The following is a 22,758-nucleotide window of genomic DNA, read 5'->3' as shown; positions in this document are numbered from 1 at the left end:
ACCTCTCTAAGTTTTCCTCATCTATAAAATGGAGAAAATAATTCTGTACTACATTATAAGGTTGTGTGAGAATGTAGGTAAAGAATTTAATCTATAGTTTATATTCAACACCTATCATCAATATCATCATATTATGTCCTACCCCCATGTCACCAAAATCTAAATTGCATCTTTCTAGAAGGCAAATCTATAGCATACCTTTTTTCAGACTGATGAAAACATGCTAAATAACTCCTATGTGTAAGGCACTCATAAAATAATTAATAAGATTTATTTTAATTAAAGCTATTTCTCTATTCATTATTGTAAGGGTCTTGTTTTAAATTCTCCCATCTATGTCTGATTTCTCAAATTAAATAATAAACTATTTAAGGGCAGGTGACAGTTCAATAAATAAATGAATCAGTCATACTATATAAATGTTAACTAACTAGTATATGAATAAGTATATGATGAATACACATTTAAAATTAAAATCACTGTACAACAAATCCAAAACAAGCTATTAAGACATTTTCAGATGTAGTTTTAAAAGAGAAAAAAAGGTTTTTCTATTTTCAGGCAGCTGCCTGAAAAATGTATATAATACTTTTAAAAAGTACTTAGTAGACAAAGACCCAATATCTATTAAAAAATTCTGGTCTCAACATTTTAATGGATGAAAAATGGTTTCCTAATAATATATAGGAAGCCAATTTAACATAAGCATTTAAATCTATGAATCTCACATAAAATATTTCATTGCTTGATAAAAATTATATAACTGGACATAGTTGAAAAATTATGGCATAAAATCTCCAGGAAGAATAGCTTATGAGTAGAAAATCAGTAACAGATACTTAATTATAAATAACTAAAAATAAGATACTATGATAACAGTATACTGTTTGATAGAGAAACTACATTTTTATTTCCTACATTTTTGTGTGTAGAAAAGTGTGGGTTTTTCTTCCTTATTTTGTTGGTGAAAGAAACCCAAAAACCAAAGACCATAAAAAGATGACTGTGTTTATAAAGACTGCTTTTTTTCTTTTTTTAAACCAATTACCATGGGGAAAATGGTCCAAGAGAAATAACATTAAAATACTGCCACAAAATTCAAAAATATTTGTCATAGATGCCATGAGTCCAAGAGAATGAGAACTAGATTCATACCTTTTTAAAAAAAGAGGTTAAGAATCATAATTTTTCTACACACACACAGACACATACAGGAGTAAGCAGGGAGCTCTTAGAGAGGAAGCCATGACCCTATGTGTGGTACTCACAGCCATTAAATGTAACCACTTTTATCTGCTTCATATTCCAGTCACAGTATTTATCAAACAACCAGCATTATTCATATACACAGTCTTCTAATGATCCCTTATGATGAATGAGATAACGCCGATCATCTCTTTATCATAATCATCACCACATTTATTACAGAGCTACAGTGTAGGGAACATCCCGTGGGACCTCATGGCTTCAGTGATCAAGTTAATCTCCTCACATCTATGTTTCTGGACTGGATGCACCATACCCAAGCCCTGTCTCTTTCCTGTCTTGGTAAACTGTGCCATTATCTATCTACCCAGCAGCCCCACATTTGGGAGATGTCTGGACATCTCCCTCTCCTCCGACGTCCAATCAGTAAACAGGGTTTTCTGACTTTCTCTTCAGTATCTCACAGACCAGTCAGTCACCTGCATTTCCTAGACTGCCACTGCTCTACATCAGGCACTCTTCACCTCGTATCTGGATTACTGCTGCAGCTGCCTCCTGATTTTCCATGCCTCCAGTCTCACCTCACTCCAACCCTTCTTTTATCACATTTTCATAGTAACTGTTCTGAAACTCACGTGCTCTTGTCACTTTCCTGCTTAAAATCCTTCACAGGGCCTCCTAAAATTCTTAAGGTGAATCCAAACACCTTCAAATGGCATTGAAGGTCATTCATGACCCAGCTTCATCTCTTCCCTCCTGCCTCACCTCTTACTATCCCCTCAACCCTACCCAATACTGCAGCCAACCAGAACTGTTCATGGTCCCCTGAATTCTATGTCCCCTCTCATAGAATGGTCCCCAATTCTATGAAGTCTCAAAGGCCTTCCTGCCTTTGCACTACTGAGCTCTGTCCTGTTCTGTGTATTATCAGGCAAATTCTTAAAGAATTAGCTCAAGTGTAAGGTCTTCTGGGAAGCTATCTTTGATCAGCTTTTCTGTACTCCACCCTGATTTTCTTGTACACACACACACACACACACACACACACACACACACACACTTTACTTAACCAATCCACTGATGTACTCCCATAGCAACTTACGCATGTATCACTATTATTGGGTTTATTCTTTCATCTGGACATTTTCATTGCTCGATATATAATCAGAAAATGTATTGAATAAAAGAAATAATATTTTTCAGTTGTTTCTTTTGCTCCCTCCTCTCCTTCCATTCACTGTTCAACCCACTTCATACTGGCTTGCACCTGTATTACTCCATCAAAAAAGCATTTCAAAAGGTAACCAAAAATCTCTGCTAAATGCATCAAAGAGTTTTCAACCTTTCTCTTGCCTCTCAGCAGTGTGATTACGCCCATCCTCTTGAAACAGTCCTCTCTTGGCTGCCATGGCACCACATCCCCTCCTCCGCCCCCCACCTCCAGCCCTCTTCTCAGTCCCTAGAGCTCACAAACCTCCCCCACAAGTCACAGTCTTTGCATATGCAGTTCCCTCTGACTAGAACACTCCAATACTCCTAATGCTCTCCTCAACTCCCACTGAAACCTTAGATCAGCACTTCCAAGAATTTCATGGACAATGAATCGCCTGGGGACTCTTATTAAAATGCAGAGTCTGATTGAGTCGGTCTGAGGTGGAACCTGAGAATCTGCATTTCTAAAAAGCTCCCAGGTGATGCTCAAACAAACCATTCATGGACCACATTTTGCATAGCAAGGTTTCAGATCTCAGCTGAAATGTCTTTTTCTGGGAAACTTTCTCTGGTTCCACCTCACCCACACTACTGATTTTAGTCAAATGTCCCCCAGTTCACACTCTCACTGTACAATGTTAGTCTACATGCTGGATTTTGCTTACCCTTATATCCTGTACGGGTCCTTTCCCTGAACCCCAGCTCCGACCTAGTACCTGACACACGAATGAACAATGTCTGTTGAGCCAGCCCCTGACTGAAGCTGAGTCACTTCCCTTCATGATTTTAACACTATCCTGAGCTCAGCTCCTATAGAAATCCAGCTCATCTGTGCTTAATACCCCAAGAGATTTTCTACTCCTGTCAGGATTCACTCATTTGGGGTCTAGAGCTATGGTCAGAGAAAAATTGATTCCACGTGCACTGGCCTTCCCACTTTAACAAATCGGTTGGCTGTAGACTCCATGTACAGTCTACTGGTACCCCAAATCCTCTTTGCCAGATATCTAAGAGCAAATCCTACCTACTGTGGTTGGATCCAAATCTCCTACCAAAGTAGGAGAAATGGCACCAGGAGGGTTAGAGGCAGGAGGAAAAGACAAAAACTTTTAGCACATTGATTCTTTTTCCATTCAAAATTCATTGCCAAAACTCTCATAAAATTCATTTTTTTTTACATTTAGGAAAACAATTATGACTAAAATATTGTAGAAAAAAATTATATAACTTAATGGCTAGATACAATAGGTAGAATATTTGTAAGAAATAAGTCGTGATAGGGAACATAATGGAAGACATTAATCGCAAAAAACACATAACAGGCAGAAATAATGCCACTGTTGTCAAGAGAACAGCCTGGAAAGAGTGTCAAAGCAAAAACTGAAAATAAAAAATAAAACATAGTTTGAGATATAAATCCCATGAATGTGATTTCCCTTGACTAATAAATACACAAAAATAGTCACAGCACGTTGTAGTGGAAATAAAGATCTTAACACTTGATTAAAATATTAATAATATATCTTGGAGAAAACGATGCTCTCTAAACAAAAAGTTTTAAATACATTTAAAGAGCTCATTTATTTTGAAATTAAAAAAGTTTTCTCAATTATGGTACATAAATCTATCAGTATACTCAATTTACAAAAAATGGTGACATATTTTTTAAACATAATCTTACTTGCTTGAAATTTTTCATGTCATTTAATTGTGTCTCAGAAAGAGACTGTTTATTCCAGAGGCGGGAGGAAGAGGATGTGACCCTCTTGTACTTTAGTCCCCAAAATGTAAAACAGTCATAGTTCTATGGCATTTATAATTCATAGGACACTCATATAAATGACTTCTTAAAAAAGAAAGGACAACGTAACTTTTTAAAAAGCGTTAATATCTAGAATTTTTCAGTAAATTTACTGTGCACCGAATTGTACAAGAAGCGAAAGTACAAATCTGGGAGAGTACATTTCTTAGTTAAATTCTTCAAATTTTCAAAAGCACACAATTGTCTTAACTTTATCATTTCCAGTTCTACTTAAAATAAGTTATTTATGGGCCGGCCTGGTGGCTCAGGCGGTTAGAGCTCCATGCTCCTAACTCTGAAGGCTGCCAGTTCGATTCCCACATGGGCCAGTGGGCTTTCAACCACAAGGTTGCCAGTTCAATTCCTCGAGTCCCGCAAGGATGGTGGGCAGCGCCCCCTGCAACCAGCAACAGCAACTGGACCTGGAGCTGAGCTGTGCCCTCCACCACTAAGACTGAAAGGACAACAACTTGACTTGGAAAAAAGTCCTGGAAGTACACACTGTTCCCCAATAAAGTCCTGTTCCTCTTCCCCAATAATAATTAAAAAAGTTATTTATGATCCGGAAATTTCATTAAATTTTTAGTTATTATCCCCAAAATGCCTATTAGTTATTATCCCCCAAATTTCATTAAATTATTAGTTATTATCCCCAAATGAATTAACAATAACATTGACTCAGCACGGTTCTTTGCCTGATGCTAGATGTTATTTAAAATGAATTCATTTGTGTACTATCAACCTTAGAGAATGAGGGCAAAACTTCATTTCACTGAACCTGAAGCTTCAAACAGAACTGTCCAAGGGAACTGTAAAATGCCTTTGAAAGTTCCACGTCTGGAGTCACGGTGTAACACTGTGACACATCTCCACTGCAATCACTGCCACAGAGGAGATGGGAACTGAGTCTGAGGGGCTATGAACGTGGAAGGACTAGATCCCCTGGAACAGTGAGCACTTGTGATCTGAGCAATAACAATACTAAGAGAGAAAGAAAGGTTGGGGGACATGGCCTGGACTTTGCAAATCATAGGCACGTAGCCATAAAATTGCCTCAAATCACTAGGAAAAAAACAAAACAAAACCTAAATATTATGGGTTTGAACAAGTTTTTGAGCCTTACCTACAAGATTCCCGGCCCAATAAACTGAGGATATTTACCAAGAAAACATAGCTCTGTTGAAAAATAAAAGTCAATGGAAAATAGGGTTCGCTTTATAAAAGTCACACTGTAACCAAATCTGATGGAAACTGGTATTATCATCTATTCCACAAAGGAAATAACGTCTGCACACACCAGAACTAATGGCAATAACAACACCAAAGAAACCTTATGCACACACAATTCTTGCCACAAAGAATGTCCTTCCCTAAGAAACAAACAAACAAAACGACAACAAAAAAACCCGAACAAAAGCAAAGGAAAATTAGTGAGAGGGTGAGACTGGGGGTCTGGGGGGAGCAGTAAAAGAAAAGTAACAACAGAGACCTGCCCAGGAGATAGAACCATTACAGCATTATGAAACAGATTTAAAAATATGATAGATCAACTAACTATTCATATCAGGAAGCTATATCCACACAATTAGGCTTGAACAACCTATGACAAGCATACCATATGGCACACCTTCTGGACAACCAATAAGAGACAAGTGTGTCTCAAACACAATTCTTTTTGATGAGGAGGCTAATACTAAGGTAAGGATTTGTGCTTGCTAAGGACTGTGCTTGTCAAGGATTTGACTACTTGGCAAGTAGAAACAGACAGTGTATAAAATCCCAAAGCAGCCTCTATAACCAATTACATTCACTGACTCTAGGGCCGATCTCTCCACATGCTCCCAAACTGGAACTGGAGGTCCTCAATATTTGTCCCTTCTTTTTTCTTTCTTTATTTTTTTAAAACTAGAGGTACTGATTAGGCCTTTCTGGATACCACACCTTACCACTGAAGAAACAGTCACTTAGGCTAAGCCATGTTGATAACAAGGAAGATAAACGAGGATTCAGAGTGAAAAGGCATATGATCTGGGTATCTTAACTATTTGGGGAGCAGTATGGTGCAGGAGTTCAGAATTTGGGCTATGAACTTAGTCCAATCTGAGCCCTTGCTAGCCTCTATCACTTCCTGCCTAGGTGGCGTGACTTTGGGTAGGTTACCTTACCTCTCTTAAGATGAATTTGTGGAGCGAATCCATGTACTAAGGAGGTAAAATGCTTTGTAGTATATAAAAAACGGTGACTATTTTTACAGGCACCATAGGCATGTAATGAGAATGCTCCTAAACTTGATTCAGTAAACTCTAAAACACTTGTCTGTAATACTGCATTCCTAGATAAGCAAATACAAGATGGTAAAGTTGGAGAGTCGCCACAAATTATTTCATAAATCTCATGCAATTCCAATCCACATTCCAATGGGATGCTTTTGGAGAGCTGACAATAAATACAGTTCTAAAATTCATATGGATCCATAACAGGCTAGAATATCCAAGAAACTTTTGAAAGAAAAATTACGTACTGCATTACAAAGAAATGTTTTAAAGCTACAATACATAACAAGGTACGATAATGGATCAAGATCAAACAGATCAGTAAGACAAATGAGAAAGTATCCAAACAGGTATAAGAACATACGAATTTAATGTTTTTGGAAGGTAATTCAAATAAATAAAGAAAAAAACAATACAAATTGAGGACACTTTGTTAACTATAAATCTGTATCTTATAATGAAAATTATCTAGAATTTAAGATTTAATTGTCAAAAATAAAACCTTAACAAAAGCAGCTGGGAATATATTTGGGGAGCAGGGAGGGACTTTCTTTGCATTGACTCCAAGGAAATCATAAAATTAAAATAATTGTACTTTTCAAGAAATGAATACAAGTAAACTTGTCAACAATCAGAAACAAAACTCAAAGGGAAATGACAAACAAGAAAAACATATTTGTAGCATATGGCCACCTTAATTATAATAACAAGGTTCAATTTTAAAGTAAACAAAGTAATAGGAAAATGAATAGAATATACAAATAGGCAATTCTCAGAAATACTGAGGAACAGTAATCATAAAAAAAGTCAAAGCTCACAAGTCTTAATGAACACACAAAAAAGGTAATGGTAACAACAGGAGGTGACAAACATGTTAATTAGTTTGATTGTGGTATATATATATACGATATATATACATATATCATATATATAAATACCATACACTTAATATATAGCATATATACATATACATGTGGTATAAGTACAGACATACATACACATCACTTTGTACACCTTAAATATATTCAATTTTTACTTGTCGACAATAAAAAAATGTAAAGCTCACAAGTCACTAAAAACTAGAAATTAACACTTCTTGCTTATTACATTTTAAAAGGCTCTTTAAAAATTAAATAGTAACTAAATAAATATTAACACCTAGTATATATGTTGCAGTGTAGGAAATAGGCTTGTTTATTACTAGTGGGAATCCAAACTTGCAGACATTCTAGAGAGAATTTGCCTTATAAAACTTTTGTTAAAAAAGCTCCTATCCTTTAGTTCAGTAATTCCTCCTACAGAATATGTCTCTTGATTCCACGTCCACTCTTCAAAAGTCTGTTTTGTGATACTGAGACGAGGGCTCTGCAAACTAGTTTTCTCTTTCAGTTGCTCTGCCAGGAGAAGGTACTAGAGGGAGACCAGAGGCCAGAAGCAGAGAGAGAGGCAGTCGGTTCCTCCCAGTGTGTTTGCTGTTCCCGTTAGCCGCTTCCCATCAACTCTTAACTCCCTCAGATACACGAGAGCCAGCTGGTGGGTGCCCCTCAGTGGTCAGGGTCCAGTTCCATGGGGGTCTGTCCTCTGAGCTCCTGAAGCTGGAGGGCAGGGCCTCTTCTAGCTCCCAGGTTCTAATAACAACACCCTCTGCCTGGGAGACAACTTCACAATGTTAACAATGGTTAACTCCTTTTAAATTTTTCCACTGACCCAACATCAATAGAGAATCATGCACATAGCATTTAGTTGTTGTTCGACGTGGTATGGCTATATAATATTCCATCTATTCACATACCATACTTTCCTTTAACTAATACTTGCTTACACGCAGACATTTGATTTGTGTTTTTGTTATTATAAATAATGCTGGAATAAAAATTCTTGAACAGAAGTCTCTGTCCACACACCTTATTATTTCTTTAGGGTGATTGAGGATCTGTAGGTTGATCATCCAGGACCCAGCAGGAAAACAGAAACTGCTGCAGTTATTTTCACACACAGAATTTAATACAGGGAACTGGTTAACATGTTGGGAAGTTTGTAAAGGCTACAAGGGAGCCCGGAGGTGAGAAGAAATAGTAAATGCATGAAGCAACTACTTCTCTAGGTCTGGGGGAACAAAGAAAAGGGGTTGGATTGTTAGAAACTAAACACTTAGAGGCCTGTCACTGAGAGCTGAGATGGTTTGTTCATAGGAGGGAAGAAGAATGTTCATTAAAAAGACATTCTGAAAAGGAAGAGGAAATGCCTGACATTCCTTCTCCATCTCCTCTTCAACTCAAAACAAACAACAAGTAACTCTTATGTGCTTTGGTAAAATAATCCAAACAAATACATTAAAAGTAAAAGAATTTTGCCACCAAAAACACTGGAACCTAACAAAATTCTGTAGTGATTTGGAAAGCAATTTAAAAAGTACATACGATATAAAAACTGGACTACGTAGTGGCCATCGTTACCTCAAGCAAAGGAAAAAGAAAATACTGTAGGAATTAGGAGGACAATAGGAGGTCAAAGTATACCCAAACATTCTTTAATTGTAAAAAATCAATTCAAGGCAATTTGAATTTTTAAATGAGGGGGTTGGTGGGCTGATTGATTTAAAACAAAAGAGGATGTATGATTGTGTACACAGGATCATATGTTCTACTGATGCCTGACTAGCCTGATTATCCTAGAAAGTAAAAGCAAGGAAATTGAAAGATACAGAAAAAACTAGGCAAGGACCAATACCGGGCCTTAACAGCCAGTTCACTCAGATTGAGGTTTTTAATCTTTCTCAAGTCCTAATGTATTTTACATAACCTGATTTTATAAAGCATCAAGAACTGAACGAAGAATTCACTTTAGCAGACTTGTCACTACTTCCACCAAACAATCAGCTGTCAAGTGGCTGAATAAAGATCGGAGCAAAGGCAACTTAGCGTTACTGTATAAGCAGCACCAAACAACTGCAAACCAGGTGGGTCCAGATGTACAGAACAGATGAAAGCTAAGGTCACTATTGTCCAGGAAACTCCAACACAACCACAAATGGCATGAAACCACCCTGTAGGGTCAGCAGGAAGCTCATTCTGGTCTGACAGTCCAGGAGAGGGCACTTTGCAGAGTGCTACCTTAGTAATTTCCTGTGTGAAAAGCTCGCTGCTGTTCTTGCATTCCTCAGGGTGCATTTCTTATCTTCTCAGAGGATGTTGCTCTTCCACAGGAAGAGGAAGGAACCAGTTGTTACTGGATGCGTGGGCTGAGAGCTGTCCGGCATTTTCGGCATGCCTCAGTCTCAGCTGTGGGAACCGCTTAGATCCCAGGCATCCCAGGCCTGGGATAGATATTATGGCAGCAGTCGGGAGCCACATTTTAGAATATCCAGAAGTTGGCAGAAATAATACCTGGAACTTCAACACCTCAGTTTCCAGAAATGTGCTAATATTCTAAAGGAAATTCTAAAAAGTATTTTCTCTGCTGGGCTCCCAAATAGCATGTTTTATAAAATCCTTTTGTAGAATCTCTCTCTCTCTTTCTGTCTCACAGACACACACACACACACCCATTAGTTAGAAAAGTTATTAAGTTGAGGGTGATGAAAGTTTTGCCACCCCAAAATATGCCTTTTGGGATTGATTTTAAGCTGGTTATTAAAAAAAGAACAAAAGATTCAGAAAGAACCTTCACCTTCCCCCCAACCTGCCAAAAGGAATTCAGCTAGAAAACCTGCTGAAAGGAAGGGAGCACAACCTTAGCGTCATAACATAAACTCGGTGTGGCAGACAGGGAGAAATCTAGCAAAGCCTGTCTGTCCAACTTTCCTCTGTGTCCCATCGTTTCTGGGTGGCCCACAGGTTTGCTCCTTCTTTCTCCTCTACCTGTGAATTACCCTGCTTTCCCTTGGAAATCCCAGACTCCTGCCTTTGTCTCCTTTTTCTAGAATGGCATATACACCTCAGTTGCCCAGTGCCTCTTCAGGTCTCATATTCTCCCGGAACCCTCACATGTACAGCTGTAATAAATTCTGGACAGTTTCTCCTGTTAATCTGTCTCGTGCTAATTTATTAGTCCAGCTAGAAGAACTTAGAAGGTGGGAGGAAATTACTTTTTGTGCCCCCACAAGTCCTAGATCACTTTTGCCAACAGTATAAGGACTACCTTTATTGTTTAAGGTATTATTTAACTAGGGATCTTTTAGAAAATTTAATTAGTATAAAATTTTTGGTAGGAGGGAACTTATTAATGTAAGCTTTCTTTTCCTGTGACCATGAAAGTTAAAGGGAGTAAAGCTCAAATTAGTAAATTTTTCAGTATAGCTAAACCAAACATGGAACTTAGTGATTATTATGATTTTCATCAAAAACTGTATTTTATTTGGAGGAAAGAAAACCTCTGACCCACACTGTTATCTCTTTTTACAGTGGCAATATCTTAATCTACACATGAAATTTTACAGATTTCCAGATCTCCATCTGAAAAATAGAGAAGTGCCATGTTCCTTTAACGGACTAAAAGTTTTCATTTTCTTTTAAATTTACAATCCTAATACATTTAAAGGTCAGCTATCACATCCACAACTGTTGGTATTTTTATAACATGTGGGTCATGATGTACTGCAAAAGCAAGGATATAACTAATTTGAAAGTAGTCTCTTCCATCTTAATATTTTTCTCTCCTATCTCTAAAATAATTTGTATCTGAAAAAAAATGTATTTTCTGTTTCTAAATGGTAAGAGATCTGCTAAAATGTATTTTTAATTTTACTTCTATTAATTGTGGTGTATTTCTTATTTTTTAAATGCCTTTGACAATTTAATTACCTTATTTCTTACCATGTCAATGGGCAATGATATGTTAAACAAAAAAAAAATCACTTCCACGGCTGAAAGGCTTTGTAAGGGAGAGGGTTTATTGGGCCATAAAGGACCATTTTCTGGGGCATGAACTCTAAACCACCAGCAGCAGCTCCAGGTGGAAAAGGTACCATGTCCACCATCCTTTAACGCATTATGTTTTGGGGAAGAAAGATGCAAGTTGTTTTGAAAGAATTTACATTGGCTACTTATAAGGCGGGTGGAAGAAGGTGAAGCGGGCTAATCTCTGGATAGGTGCAGAGCCTGTTTGGAAGTGGTGTTTGCCAGTCAGGAAAGGTCATATGTAAGTAAGAAGCTGGGGCTCCTTGGGTTCAGTGGCGCCTGGCTATTCTCTTTTAGGTGATTGTGGAAATAGCCACCAGGAAGTTAATTCAAAGTTCCAACATATACTCAGGAATGTGAGCTGTATTTTGTTAGCCGCGCCCCTAGTCATTAACAGGCTAACCGCCTAATGCTCTTTTTCTCTTACTCTCCAGCCGCCATAATTTCGTTTAGAACATCTCAGAATTTTTTTTCTTGTCAGTTTGTACACTATTTGTCAACTCTGATAAGAATTCCTCTGTCACTCCTACAAGCATCTTAGAGTTACACTTCAGTTTTTGAGTCACTGGACAAAAAATATTACTGTATCCAATCACTTGACATATTCACTATCGTTAGAAATTAAGACTAAAAGGCTTTGGCTAAAAGGAGGGCAAATTGTGTTACCAGAGGGTAAGGGGGGTGGGGGATGGGAGATGAGGGTAAGGGGGATCAAATATATGGTGATGGAAGAACTGACTCTGGGTGGTGAACACACAATGGGATTTATAGATGATGTAATACAGAATTGTACACCTGAAATCTATGTAATTTTACTAACAATTGTCACCCCAATAAATTTTAAAAAAAATTAAAAAAAAACAATTGTGGAAGGCACCAGTTAGTGAGTCCAGAGATGGATTCTACAAATACTTATGTATATTTCCTTTCAAATGTTTAGAGCAGCAGGAGACAGATAGGGCAGGGCCACTGAACCAATGCCTAAAGAGACCATAAAAAAGCTTCCTAAAGCTTAGTGAGCAGCAACAAAGTTACAAACAAACATACCTAGTTTCAGAAAGCATATGCACTAAACTTACAAATTAAATGTCACCTTATAAACTGTTGCAAAGTTAAAAAACTTTAAAAAGAAGCTCACCTACCTTCGCATTTAGAGGCTGCTTATATGCAAATGCAAGAATGTTAGCATAGAGGAAAGTAGTGAAAGCAGGTTTGTGCAACATAATTTTTATTGATTTACCTGGAAATGGAAATGGGAATCTGGGGCAATAAATTGCATCTTGCCATCTTACACTTTCAAAATTATAAATTTTAGTTTTAAGACATTAGGTTTGCATACACTGTGTTCTTTCAAGTAAGTTCTTTCCAAATCTTTGCTTACATAAGCAGTTAGGAACTGGAATAACTCTTTAACTGGTTATGCAATGTTGTTTAGCAACTAGGACAAATGGTTGCCACAACATCCATGGAAATAGCCTCTCTGTATCTGCAAGTTTACTCTTTGTATGTCCACATATTTTGTCAATACATTCATATTATTCAGATAATCATGTACGATATGACAACCACCATGAAAGTGTATAACTTTTTTCTTCCTAAAAATAGGCTGATGCAAAAATCTTTCCAAAAGGGAAACCAATGCACTTTGCTAAAAAATCCAAACCTAAATGATGTCTAGGAAGGAGGAGAGTGTTTTACCACTGTACTTCCCTAAGACAAAGAGACAGCAGACTATCTCTTGCATTGCTTCAGCTGAGCACTTTCCTGGTCCTAGAAAAGGAGACAGAAACACCACAATTCTTTTTCTGTCAGCAACCCCCTGGCAAAACAGTGCTGAGCCAGGAGATAATGCCGGCTCTCCTGAGATTACTCAGGGCTACACCTAGTGTCTCTGGGGAAAGGAGATAGGGAGTCCCACAGCTGACATCCAATCTGTCAGGAAATCCTCTTGGCTCTGCCTTCAAAATACAAGTAGAATCCCATCACTTATCATCACCTCCTCTGCTACCTACCCTGAGTCAGGCAACTATTGCCTCCTGTCCAATTGCTTCATTAGCTTTTTAATTCGTTTCCTTGTTCCCCTCTACCCGCCTCCCACTAACCCCCTACCCCCAGCTCGTTCTCAACACAGTAGCCAGAGTGGAACCTCTTACATGTCACATCACGTCCCTCCTCTGAAAGACACCCTCCGCGGCTCCCCTCTCCCTCGCAGTCTGGCTCCCCAGGCTCCCACTTGCCTGCCCTTTCCAGATATTCACACGACTTGTTCCCTTCATTCCATCAGCTCTTCACTCAAATGTCACCACTAATGTGATTCTTGTTCTGGCCACTATCTAAAATGTACCCCTCTTCCTATCTGCCCTGCAGTGCTTTTTACACTTTTGCATTTTTTTTCAGTTTACTATACTACATAGTCTATTTTTTTTCCCACCTGTGATTTGCTTGTCTCCCCACTGTTGTTTAGAATGTAGGCATCTCTCGGGCAGGTGCTTTTGTTTTGTTTACTTTTTCAAAAGTCAAGAACAGTGAGTGGCACAGAATAGTTACTTAAGAAATACTGATTGAGAGCCAAAAATGTGTGTGAGTGGGTGTGCTCCCAGCATGCTACCACGTCTGCTATCCATTGAGTTATACAACTTAAAGACCCCAAACTAGATTGATGTGCTTTTATTACCGTGGTCCACATCTATTTTCAACTACCTCTGGTCAGCTCAAAACTAGTCAAAGGTTTTCTTCTAGAGAAATCCTCTAGTTTCCTCTAGCTCATTAATGATCTTTTTTTGAACACTCCCAGTAACAACCTTTCATTGGACAAACATGTATACTTGGCATCCAGTATATTAAAACTGCCCCTTATTTCTTTTTTTTAAAATATCTTTATTCATAAATCACTATAATATTGGTCAGTTTGAATGCCATATGTGATAAAATAGATTATGAAAAGTATCATATTTACAACAAAACCATTATTTTATATAACTGAATGATCTGATATGCTATCTTCTGCTATAACTCAATGGACCCAACTCTACCCTATGAATGGACCAATTTTATGATTCTCCTAGCAAGTTTTGAGTTGGGCATAGTTTCTTGGTGCTTCTTTCTGTGATCCAAGGCTTACAAGAAAGTCTCTGAAAATGAACAATTGGAACCAGGCCTATCCAGGATCAAGGAGAAATAGGAGTGAGAAAAGGGTCATCCTGTCACATCTTAAAGATCCACAGCTGCTGTACTTTGCAGGATATGGGCGGGGGGGGGGAGCACATAGTGTAAGAGGAAAGAATCATTCACAATAATTATATTGAACATTTCTAAATTGTCAATATCAAGGGTTAATTTCTAAAACATAAGTTTTTAGACAGAAGCTAGTCAGTAAGCCATTAACTGAAATAGGTATGCAACACAGTCAAGGAGATACTACACTTGCAAAACCACATATATCTTGTTTATCTTTAATTTTAAAATAATTCATTCCTTTGCTGGGTATACAAGTGAGCAATGGAGAAAGTGGTGCATCTGCCACACCGGCTGGTGCCAAGGATTTCAGTGCTTCCAGAAGATGCAGGCTGGAGACCTTTACTAGGCACCGGAGGGGTTCTTCTCTTTCAGCCAAGATGCCCCCATTTAAGTCACTTTTGCATTTTGTTTCAAGCTTACATTGTGCAAATTCTAGTCTTGGTTGAAAATAGTCTCCAAAAATTTCTTGAGTCACTCTTCGGACTCTGTCTTTTTCTATTCTGTTTTCATGAATGATCCTTGAATCCATATTTATATCTAGCCCAAGTCTTCTTTCTTGTAGAGTTGTGAGTTTCAAAGTTCGGATTATACTGTTTAAAGACAGTAGCCTTAAGAGAGTCCAGATAGCGACTTCTGAGGCCCATGTGCACAATCTGATGGTGTTTGCTAGCAATTGTCAGTGACTGACACAGAAGGGGTGTATTGCTTCTCAGCCGGCAGAAAGAAATGACGGCATATGGCATCTGGGAATAATACATCACATAAGCAGGTTTGTACTGGTTTGGTTTTCTATACTGTGTTCCCCAGGCAATTTGAATCCATACTGCATTCTCCTCAGCATTTCTGAAAGTGATTGTCACATTTTTTAATGCCCTCTGAAGAATTTTCTTAAATGAACTTTTGAACTGTTCCATATTGGAAAGGTCAGTGTCTTCATCTGGCTCTTTAGCCATCTGAAAAACACCCCAAACTCTCTGGTGCTGATGAAATTGGGTACAAATGATGTCTGCAATTGTAAGCCTCACACAATTCTCCTCACAAAGCAGAACCAAATCCTGAGCAAGAGATTCCTTTTTCTTCCGGAAGGTTACGGTCTGTAGTTGATTTGCAGACAAAAAAATCCCAGGCGTTTAGGATTGTCTTCATTTTAGTCATTGGGATTTTCAAGATGGTCCTCTTGATAAACTCGGCAACAGTTTCATCCATCTCTTTGGCATGGCCCACATCGCCAGCTGTCTCACTCCTAGCAGATGTTCCCGCCTGCTCTGCCCCTTATTTCTCATACTGTTATTTCTATCTGGCTAAGGTGTAAGTTTCTTAAGTTCAAGGAACCAGCTTGTCATCTCCCTTGGCACCTCATGTAATGCTTCCATGTGGTCCGGCTTTAAGTATTTCACCTGATGGAGCAACTAAAGACTGTAGACCTTGATATTCTTCTATGATGTAATCATAAATTCTCAGTTTATTATAAAGAATTAATCTGATCGGAAACATTGTCCCTCATTCTAAAGAAAGGCATATAGATCATATTCATATTCTCTACACGGTTGACAGAATGAAGATGAGAACACTGCTTCAGTTCTCTAAGAGTTCACTGTTCTGACAATCAGAGCAACACTAGCAAGATTATCGATTTCATTTTGTTCATCTATAGGACTCATAAAATTAATATGTGAAAACTTAGGAATATGGTTTATCTAAAAATAAAAATATATTTTCATAATCCCAGAGTGCTTTAAACAAATTTTCTTTACAGTGTTTTGAAAAGACACTTTAGATGAGGATACAGAGGAGAAATTCCTATCTTGCTGCTGGTCTTCTGGGAAGGGGATAGGGGTGCGATGTGGAGGAGGGGAATGGAATATCTTAGCTCTTAGCTACATCACATGTCAATGCTAACGCCAAATGCCCTCGCACAATTTTGAAAACAAAACCCAGGTCTAGTTGTACCTGAATAAATGAAAAAATTAAAAGATTCAAGGGAATCTTGAACTAAATAATCTTTAGAAAATCAGTATATAATAAGTGACAACACAGTCAGAATAAAGACTCAAGAATTTGAGATCAACATTATTAAACTATGTCTGTAAGACAGCCAGTACATGACTTCACAGAAACAGGTTTTAAAACAAAGCTTTAGAAATGCAGATTGGTAACAGCTTATTTGATGTGGAAATATTGTATCAAATGTCCTGCCTGGAATTAGAGACACAAGTGCAAGTCACAAAGATACCAACTGTTCCACTGTATGCCATAATTTCTTCTCTGCAGTAAGAAGGCATCAGAGCATAGATAAGATATCAGTACACTTACATTTATAAATCCTCCTGACCATAATATTAACTTAAGCCAAAGCAGAAAGAGAAGCCAACTATCTCTTAGACCATAACAAACCTGCTTTTATCCTACTAAAAAATTTGACAAATTAAGGTTTAAAGAATAATCGTTTTTATGTCCCATCTTGATGAAGTGAATTTCTAAGGAAACTTTCTTCTAGTTTACAAAAACCAAACAAATCCCAAAATAAATAGTAACCACAACAACAAAAATCGAAACCACCTTTAAACACTGCTTTTACTGGATTCCAATATTTCTCTGGGTTTTTAAACTACAATCACATGCAAAGTTCACACCACAAATATTTAATGTAATTGTGCTTCATGCCAGAGTAGAAACAAATTTTCCTCACAATTATGTCTGATTTGTTGTGCAGAAGCAAAAAAAAAAAAGAAAGCAAAGCAGCCAATGTATAGAGAAGACTACAGATTAAGAATTACTTACCAGTAGATTAATGGGAAGGCAAATAGTTAAAAGTGATTTCACTTGAATTTTCTAACCAAATATCAATCAATGAGCTAATACATATTATATATATATTATGTCATATGTATTATATAAATGCACTGAAAAGACAACCTACTGAATGGGAGAAGATATTTGCAAAGGACATATCCAATAAGGGATTAATATTCAAAATACATAAAGTACTCATACAACTTAACACCAAAAAAACAAACAATCCAATTAAAAAATGGGCAGAGGACCTGAATAGACCCTTCTCCAAAGAGGATATACAGGTGGCCAACAGACATACAAAAAGATGCTCAACACTACAAAGGGAAATGCAAACTAAAAACCACAATGAGCTTTCACCTCACACCTGTCAGAATGACTATCATCAATAAATCAACAAATAAGAAATGCTGGGGCGGCCCAATGACTCAGTTGGTTAGAACACGAGCGCTTAACAACAAGGTTGCTGGTTCGATTCCCACATGGACCAGTGAGCTGCGCCCTCCACAGCTAGATTGAAAACGATTTGACTTGGAGCTGAGCTGTGCCTCTCACAACTAGACTGAAAAATAACACTTGACATCCTGGAAAAACACACTGTTCCCCAATATTTCCCAATTAAAATAAATAAATAAATAAAATAAATGCTGGCAAGGATGTGGAGAAAAGAAAACTCTCGTGCACTCTTGGTGGGATTGTAAATTAGTTCAGCCACTATGGAAAACAGTATGGAGATTCCTCAAAACATTAAAAATAGAGCTGCCATACGATCTAGTTTTTCCATTTCTGGGTATTTATCCAAAGGAAACAAAAACACTAATTTGAAGAGATACATGCACCCCTATGTTCATTGCAGCATTACTAGTAAAAGCCAAGCTATGGAAGCAACCTAGATGTACATCAATAGGTGAATGGATAAAGAAGATGTCACACACACACACACACACACAGGAATATTATTCAGCAACGAAAAAGAGTGAAATCTTGCCAGTGGCGACAATTGAATCCACCTAAAGGGTAGTATGCTACTGAAATAAACAGAGAAAGACAAATTCTCTGCATGGTATCACTTATATGTGGAATCTAAAAAAAACAAAATAAATGGATAAACAAAACAAAACAGAAACAGACCCATAGATATAGAGAACAAGCTGATGGCTGCCAAAGGAGGAAGGCGGGTGGGGGGTGGATAGAAATAAAGAAAAACTTAAAAAGAACAAAAGAAAAAGAAATTTAAAATAAAATTTAAAGGAAAGCATTTTAGAGATATTTATAAAAATCTAAATGCTTTACGAGCATCTATGCCCTAACAGAATATATAAAATCAGGAGTTTCTATGTCTTGCCTAGAGGCAAGCAGTAATCTTCCAGATTATAAAAGAATCTAACTGGATGGGACGTCATAAACCTAATCCCGAACCAACTGATAGCAAACACATTTTTGTTTTCCTGTGTTTCCTTGTTTGTTTTATTTTTTATGTACTATTGAACACACAACTCAAAGTAACAGTGGAATCTTCCTTTTAATGCTTACATATTGGGTTGAACCATGGGGAATCACTGATATTAGACCATTTCACATACAAAATGGCAATTTCATATCATTTAATCTAGTATTTCCCTTAGGTGGATAATAACTGTAGTCATCAGTCTTATTATTCTGTTTTGTATCACAACCGCAGATTTGTCATGTGTGCATTACACAGAATTGTCCTCAAGAAGTGCCACATACACTGTACTCCTGAGTTAGGGTCCTGGAATGTAGGCTAGTTGACTTTGGCACCTCTGGATTACTATTCAAGGATGGACAATTGCCAGGTGGCAGTTATGTCCCCCTCCATAGCACACTGCTGAGAATATCCGGACCCCTCAGGTCATGACGCCTTGTAAAGCTTGAAGCGTCCCGTCAAGGAAAGTGAGTCTTAAAATGTGGACCCAAGGGTTTTGATAATCTGATATCTTCTAGGTCAGGGACACCTAGTTTTAGTCTACTGACTACTTCATAAGAAGGCAACACATCTCAAAACCACCAATCTTTTTCTCCTCTCACTATGGGGCAAACCCCAACACACCAGAATTTGTCAACTTCAACAGCATGCCTTTTGAGTAATTCACTGCACATAAATATATTGAGCACCTAGTATAAGCCAAGCTCTGTGGCAAGAATTAGATGTCTAGTTAATGTTTAATATCATCAGTAAGTTATTAATGCAGAAATGCTAGTAGGGTATTTTATAAACACGAACACTGCAAGAGCAACGACCACAGACCCCTTGAGGTACTACTTGTCACCACCAATATCCAGTGTTTGCTTTGTTGTTTGTTTTCCTGTTTGGTCATACATTAATAATTTACCCCAAATATTTAACTACACTGACACCACCACAGTAGTGTCACCAGAGACCACGCCTCCCATTTGCTCTTATGACTGGTTTGCACTGACTAGAATCCATGGCAACAACGGTCGCCTCGCAAAAGTGAACAGACTCAAATTAAAAGGCTGAGACTCAGTTTTTGAAGACTCTAGATCCACTGGATCCACTGAGTGAATAAATTATCTGTATGGAATTTTTATAAACAAAATTGCAAGTATTAGAAATATTTCTTAATGTCTGCATAATTCCTCAGGAAGAATAAACAAAGGGAAGTGATGCTTTCCTTGTAGCTTCTCAGGAGAAGACCAGAAGTAAACTTAACTCCTCTGAAAGGCAATTAACAAGGAAGGAAGTTCTGTGACAGCAAAAGAAAAGTCCCCTGGTGGCACCTTGAGAAGAGGGGAAGCAGTGAGTATGCAGGAGACTGAGCTCAGGTCCTCAACTTGAAGGCTGTTCTGGAGTTGGCACTGCTCCCCCTAGTGGCTCTTCGGGCACTTTGTAAATAAGGACTTTCTATACAAGGTCATTTCTATGCTAAAAGATTACGCTATTTAGCCCACTTTTCAGCTTCTCTCCTACACTTTTTAAGGAAAATGGATTGTGCCAAATAATTAAATACGACTTAAATGTAAACAACAACAACAAAAAACTTACTGTGGGAGAATCAAAAGAAAGGACATCCACAACAGGGGGAGCAGAGGTCTGCAAATCCATTACCTCAAGCTTTGGATCAATCTGTTTATATACAAAAGAAAGATTAATATTAGATTTTTATACCATAAAAAACTGGATGCCACTTCTAACAACTTATAGGGTATTTCCTAATATATTCTAAAATTAAAGTATATTGGTCTATTCATTAACATGGATATAAACATTTAAACAAAATATTAGTCTAGCACATCTATAAATGCAAAAGAAAAAGATCATCATGACTAAGCTGAACTTATTCCAGGAATAAAAAATTGATTTTACATTAGAAAATCAATATAATTCACCTATAAGGGGATTTTAAAAAATCATTTAAAAAAGTGACCCACCTCAAAAGATGCAGGAAAAAATCCTAGCCAGTTCATTAAGACAAGGAAATAAAAGGTGTTAAGATGTAAGAATTGGAACAGAAGAAATAAAATTGTCATTAGATATAATTGCCTATTGAGAAATTCCAAAAGAATCTACAGCTATATCATTAGAACTAATAAGAGCGTTTACCAACTTGAAAATCAATATATAAAATCAATTGTCTGCACTTTAAGACAGTTATAAAATGTAAATTTTAAAACGATATCATTTACAATACCATAAAAAAATTTAAATACATTAGGACAAACATACAAAGATGTGTATGACCTTTACGGAAAAAAAGAATAACACTCATGCCAGGACACTACAGAAGACTTAACAAAATAGAGAGCTATATTGTAAGGAGCTCAGATGCAGAGCCCTGTATATATGGAAAATACATATAAAAGGAAAATAGTCCCACAAATCAATAGAGGAAAATACTACCACAAATCAACAATTCCGAAAACTGGCTCACTATATGGCTTGCTGCCCTAACACTACATACAAAGGTGGATAGCAGATAAACTCGAAACCTAAGCATTATGTCAAAATTATAAAGTTAGTAAGAATAAATGTATAAGAATACATTTATGACCCAGAGTTGAGACAGATATCTTAAACAAAAGCAAAACCATAAGGGGAAAAAAAATTGATGCATCTGATTATATCAAAATTAAGGATTTTTATTTAACAATGGACACCACAAAGTTAACAATCAGATAATGGAGCAGAAGGAGAGAGTATGATGTCTAAAACTGAAAAAGGGCAAATATCTGAATATATAAGAAATGCCTACAAATCAATGTGAAAAAGACAACAATCCCAAGAAAAAAATATAGAAAAGTAAAACTGACAATTAACCAGTATACGAAGAGATTTTCAGAAAATTAGTAATTAGAAAGGATTAAAGCAAAATATAACTTGGCCCCTATTAAACTGCAAAAACTAGAAAGCTCAATGATGCCAACCCTTTATAGCAGCAAGGTTTGTAATGGCAAAAAATAAACACCACCACCACCACCAAAACCCACAACCAGAAATCCCCCCAAATTTATTAACAGTGGAATAAATACATAAATCGTAGGAATTACTACTGTGGTAAATTCACTGGAATCCTATATATAGCAGAGAAAGGAATGAAATACAACTACGTGCAACAGCCTATGGATGCAGAGTCCATACATGTGAATCTTAGGATTTGAATGTTAAATGAAAAAGTAGGCTATAGGAAAACATATTTAGTATGATTTCATTTACATAAATTTTAAAACCATCAAAAACTAAATAATACCTAATTATAGACTCAAACATATATAGCAAATAGTAAATCAAAAAGAAAAGCAAGGGAATCATTAACTAGAGCAGCAACTACTTCTGAGGGAGGTTATTTCCAAATTTGAAAACAAACACCACCACACACACACACAAAACTGAAACCACATCATCACCAAATATTTAAACATCATGAATAACAAGTACATTTCATCCCTGTGACATGAGTGGTACCAACAATAAGTGCAGTGAAGAACCTCAAGGAGGAAACTGACTGAGCCTAGTGAGAAAGGCTTCCCATGGAAGAAACAGCTTAAGAGGGCTCCTTTAAAACCCCTTCACTGCGTTAATTGATTTAAAGTTTTTTCTCCAAAATGTGTCAAAAATCCACCTAGAATAATTACAGTATTTATATTTTTAAGTAAATACAGTTAATGTGCTACATTTTATTAAACTAAATGATTACTTTAAAATATAAAAATTTCCCATTGTTATTCATTCTTGAAAAACACAGAAATATAAAAAAAATGTACATCTGCTTTCCTAAACTTCTTTCTGAAACACTGAGCTCATGGGGTAAAGTTGAACACCTCAGTCAGCGGCACGGAAATACCATTTGACTACGGT

General features: G+C 37.1%; 1 protein-coding gene and 1 pseudogene across 11 annotated transcripts in view; both read right to left on the bottom strand.

Moving 5' to 3' along the window:
• The window catches only part of POC1B (POC1 centriolar protein B), a 138,231-nt gene that overhangs the window by 57,912 nt on the left and 57,561 nt on the right, over positions 1-22,758 (bottom strand). For 6 of the 11 annotated variants that reach the window (XM_019742145.2, XM_019742146.2, XM_019742143.2 and 3 more), the window contains one exon: positions 20,449-20,529. In XM_019742145.2, coding sequence (XP_019597704.1) covers positions 20,449-20,529 — 81 coding nt within the window. Of the gene's footprint in view, positions 1-6,843; positions 8,152-20,448; positions 20,530-20,834; positions 20,858-22,758 lie in introns of those variants that run through there. The other 5 variants (XR_012493899.1, XR_012493897.1, XR_012493898.1 and 2 more) reach the window with 4 other exon arrangements.
• Positions 14,247-20,438, bottom strand: LOC109449159 (centromere protein N; annotated as a pseudogene).

This window comes from Rhinolophus sinicus, linkage group LG02 (assembly GCF_036562045.2).
Source record: "Rhinolophus sinicus isolate RSC01 linkage group LG02, ASM3656204v1, whole genome shotgun sequence".
Classification (NCBI taxonomy): domain Eukaryota; kingdom Metazoa; phylum Chordata; class Mammalia; order Chiroptera; family Rhinolophidae; genus Rhinolophus; species Rhinolophus sinicus.
This window is presented reverse-complemented; position numbering and strand designations above follow the sequence as displayed.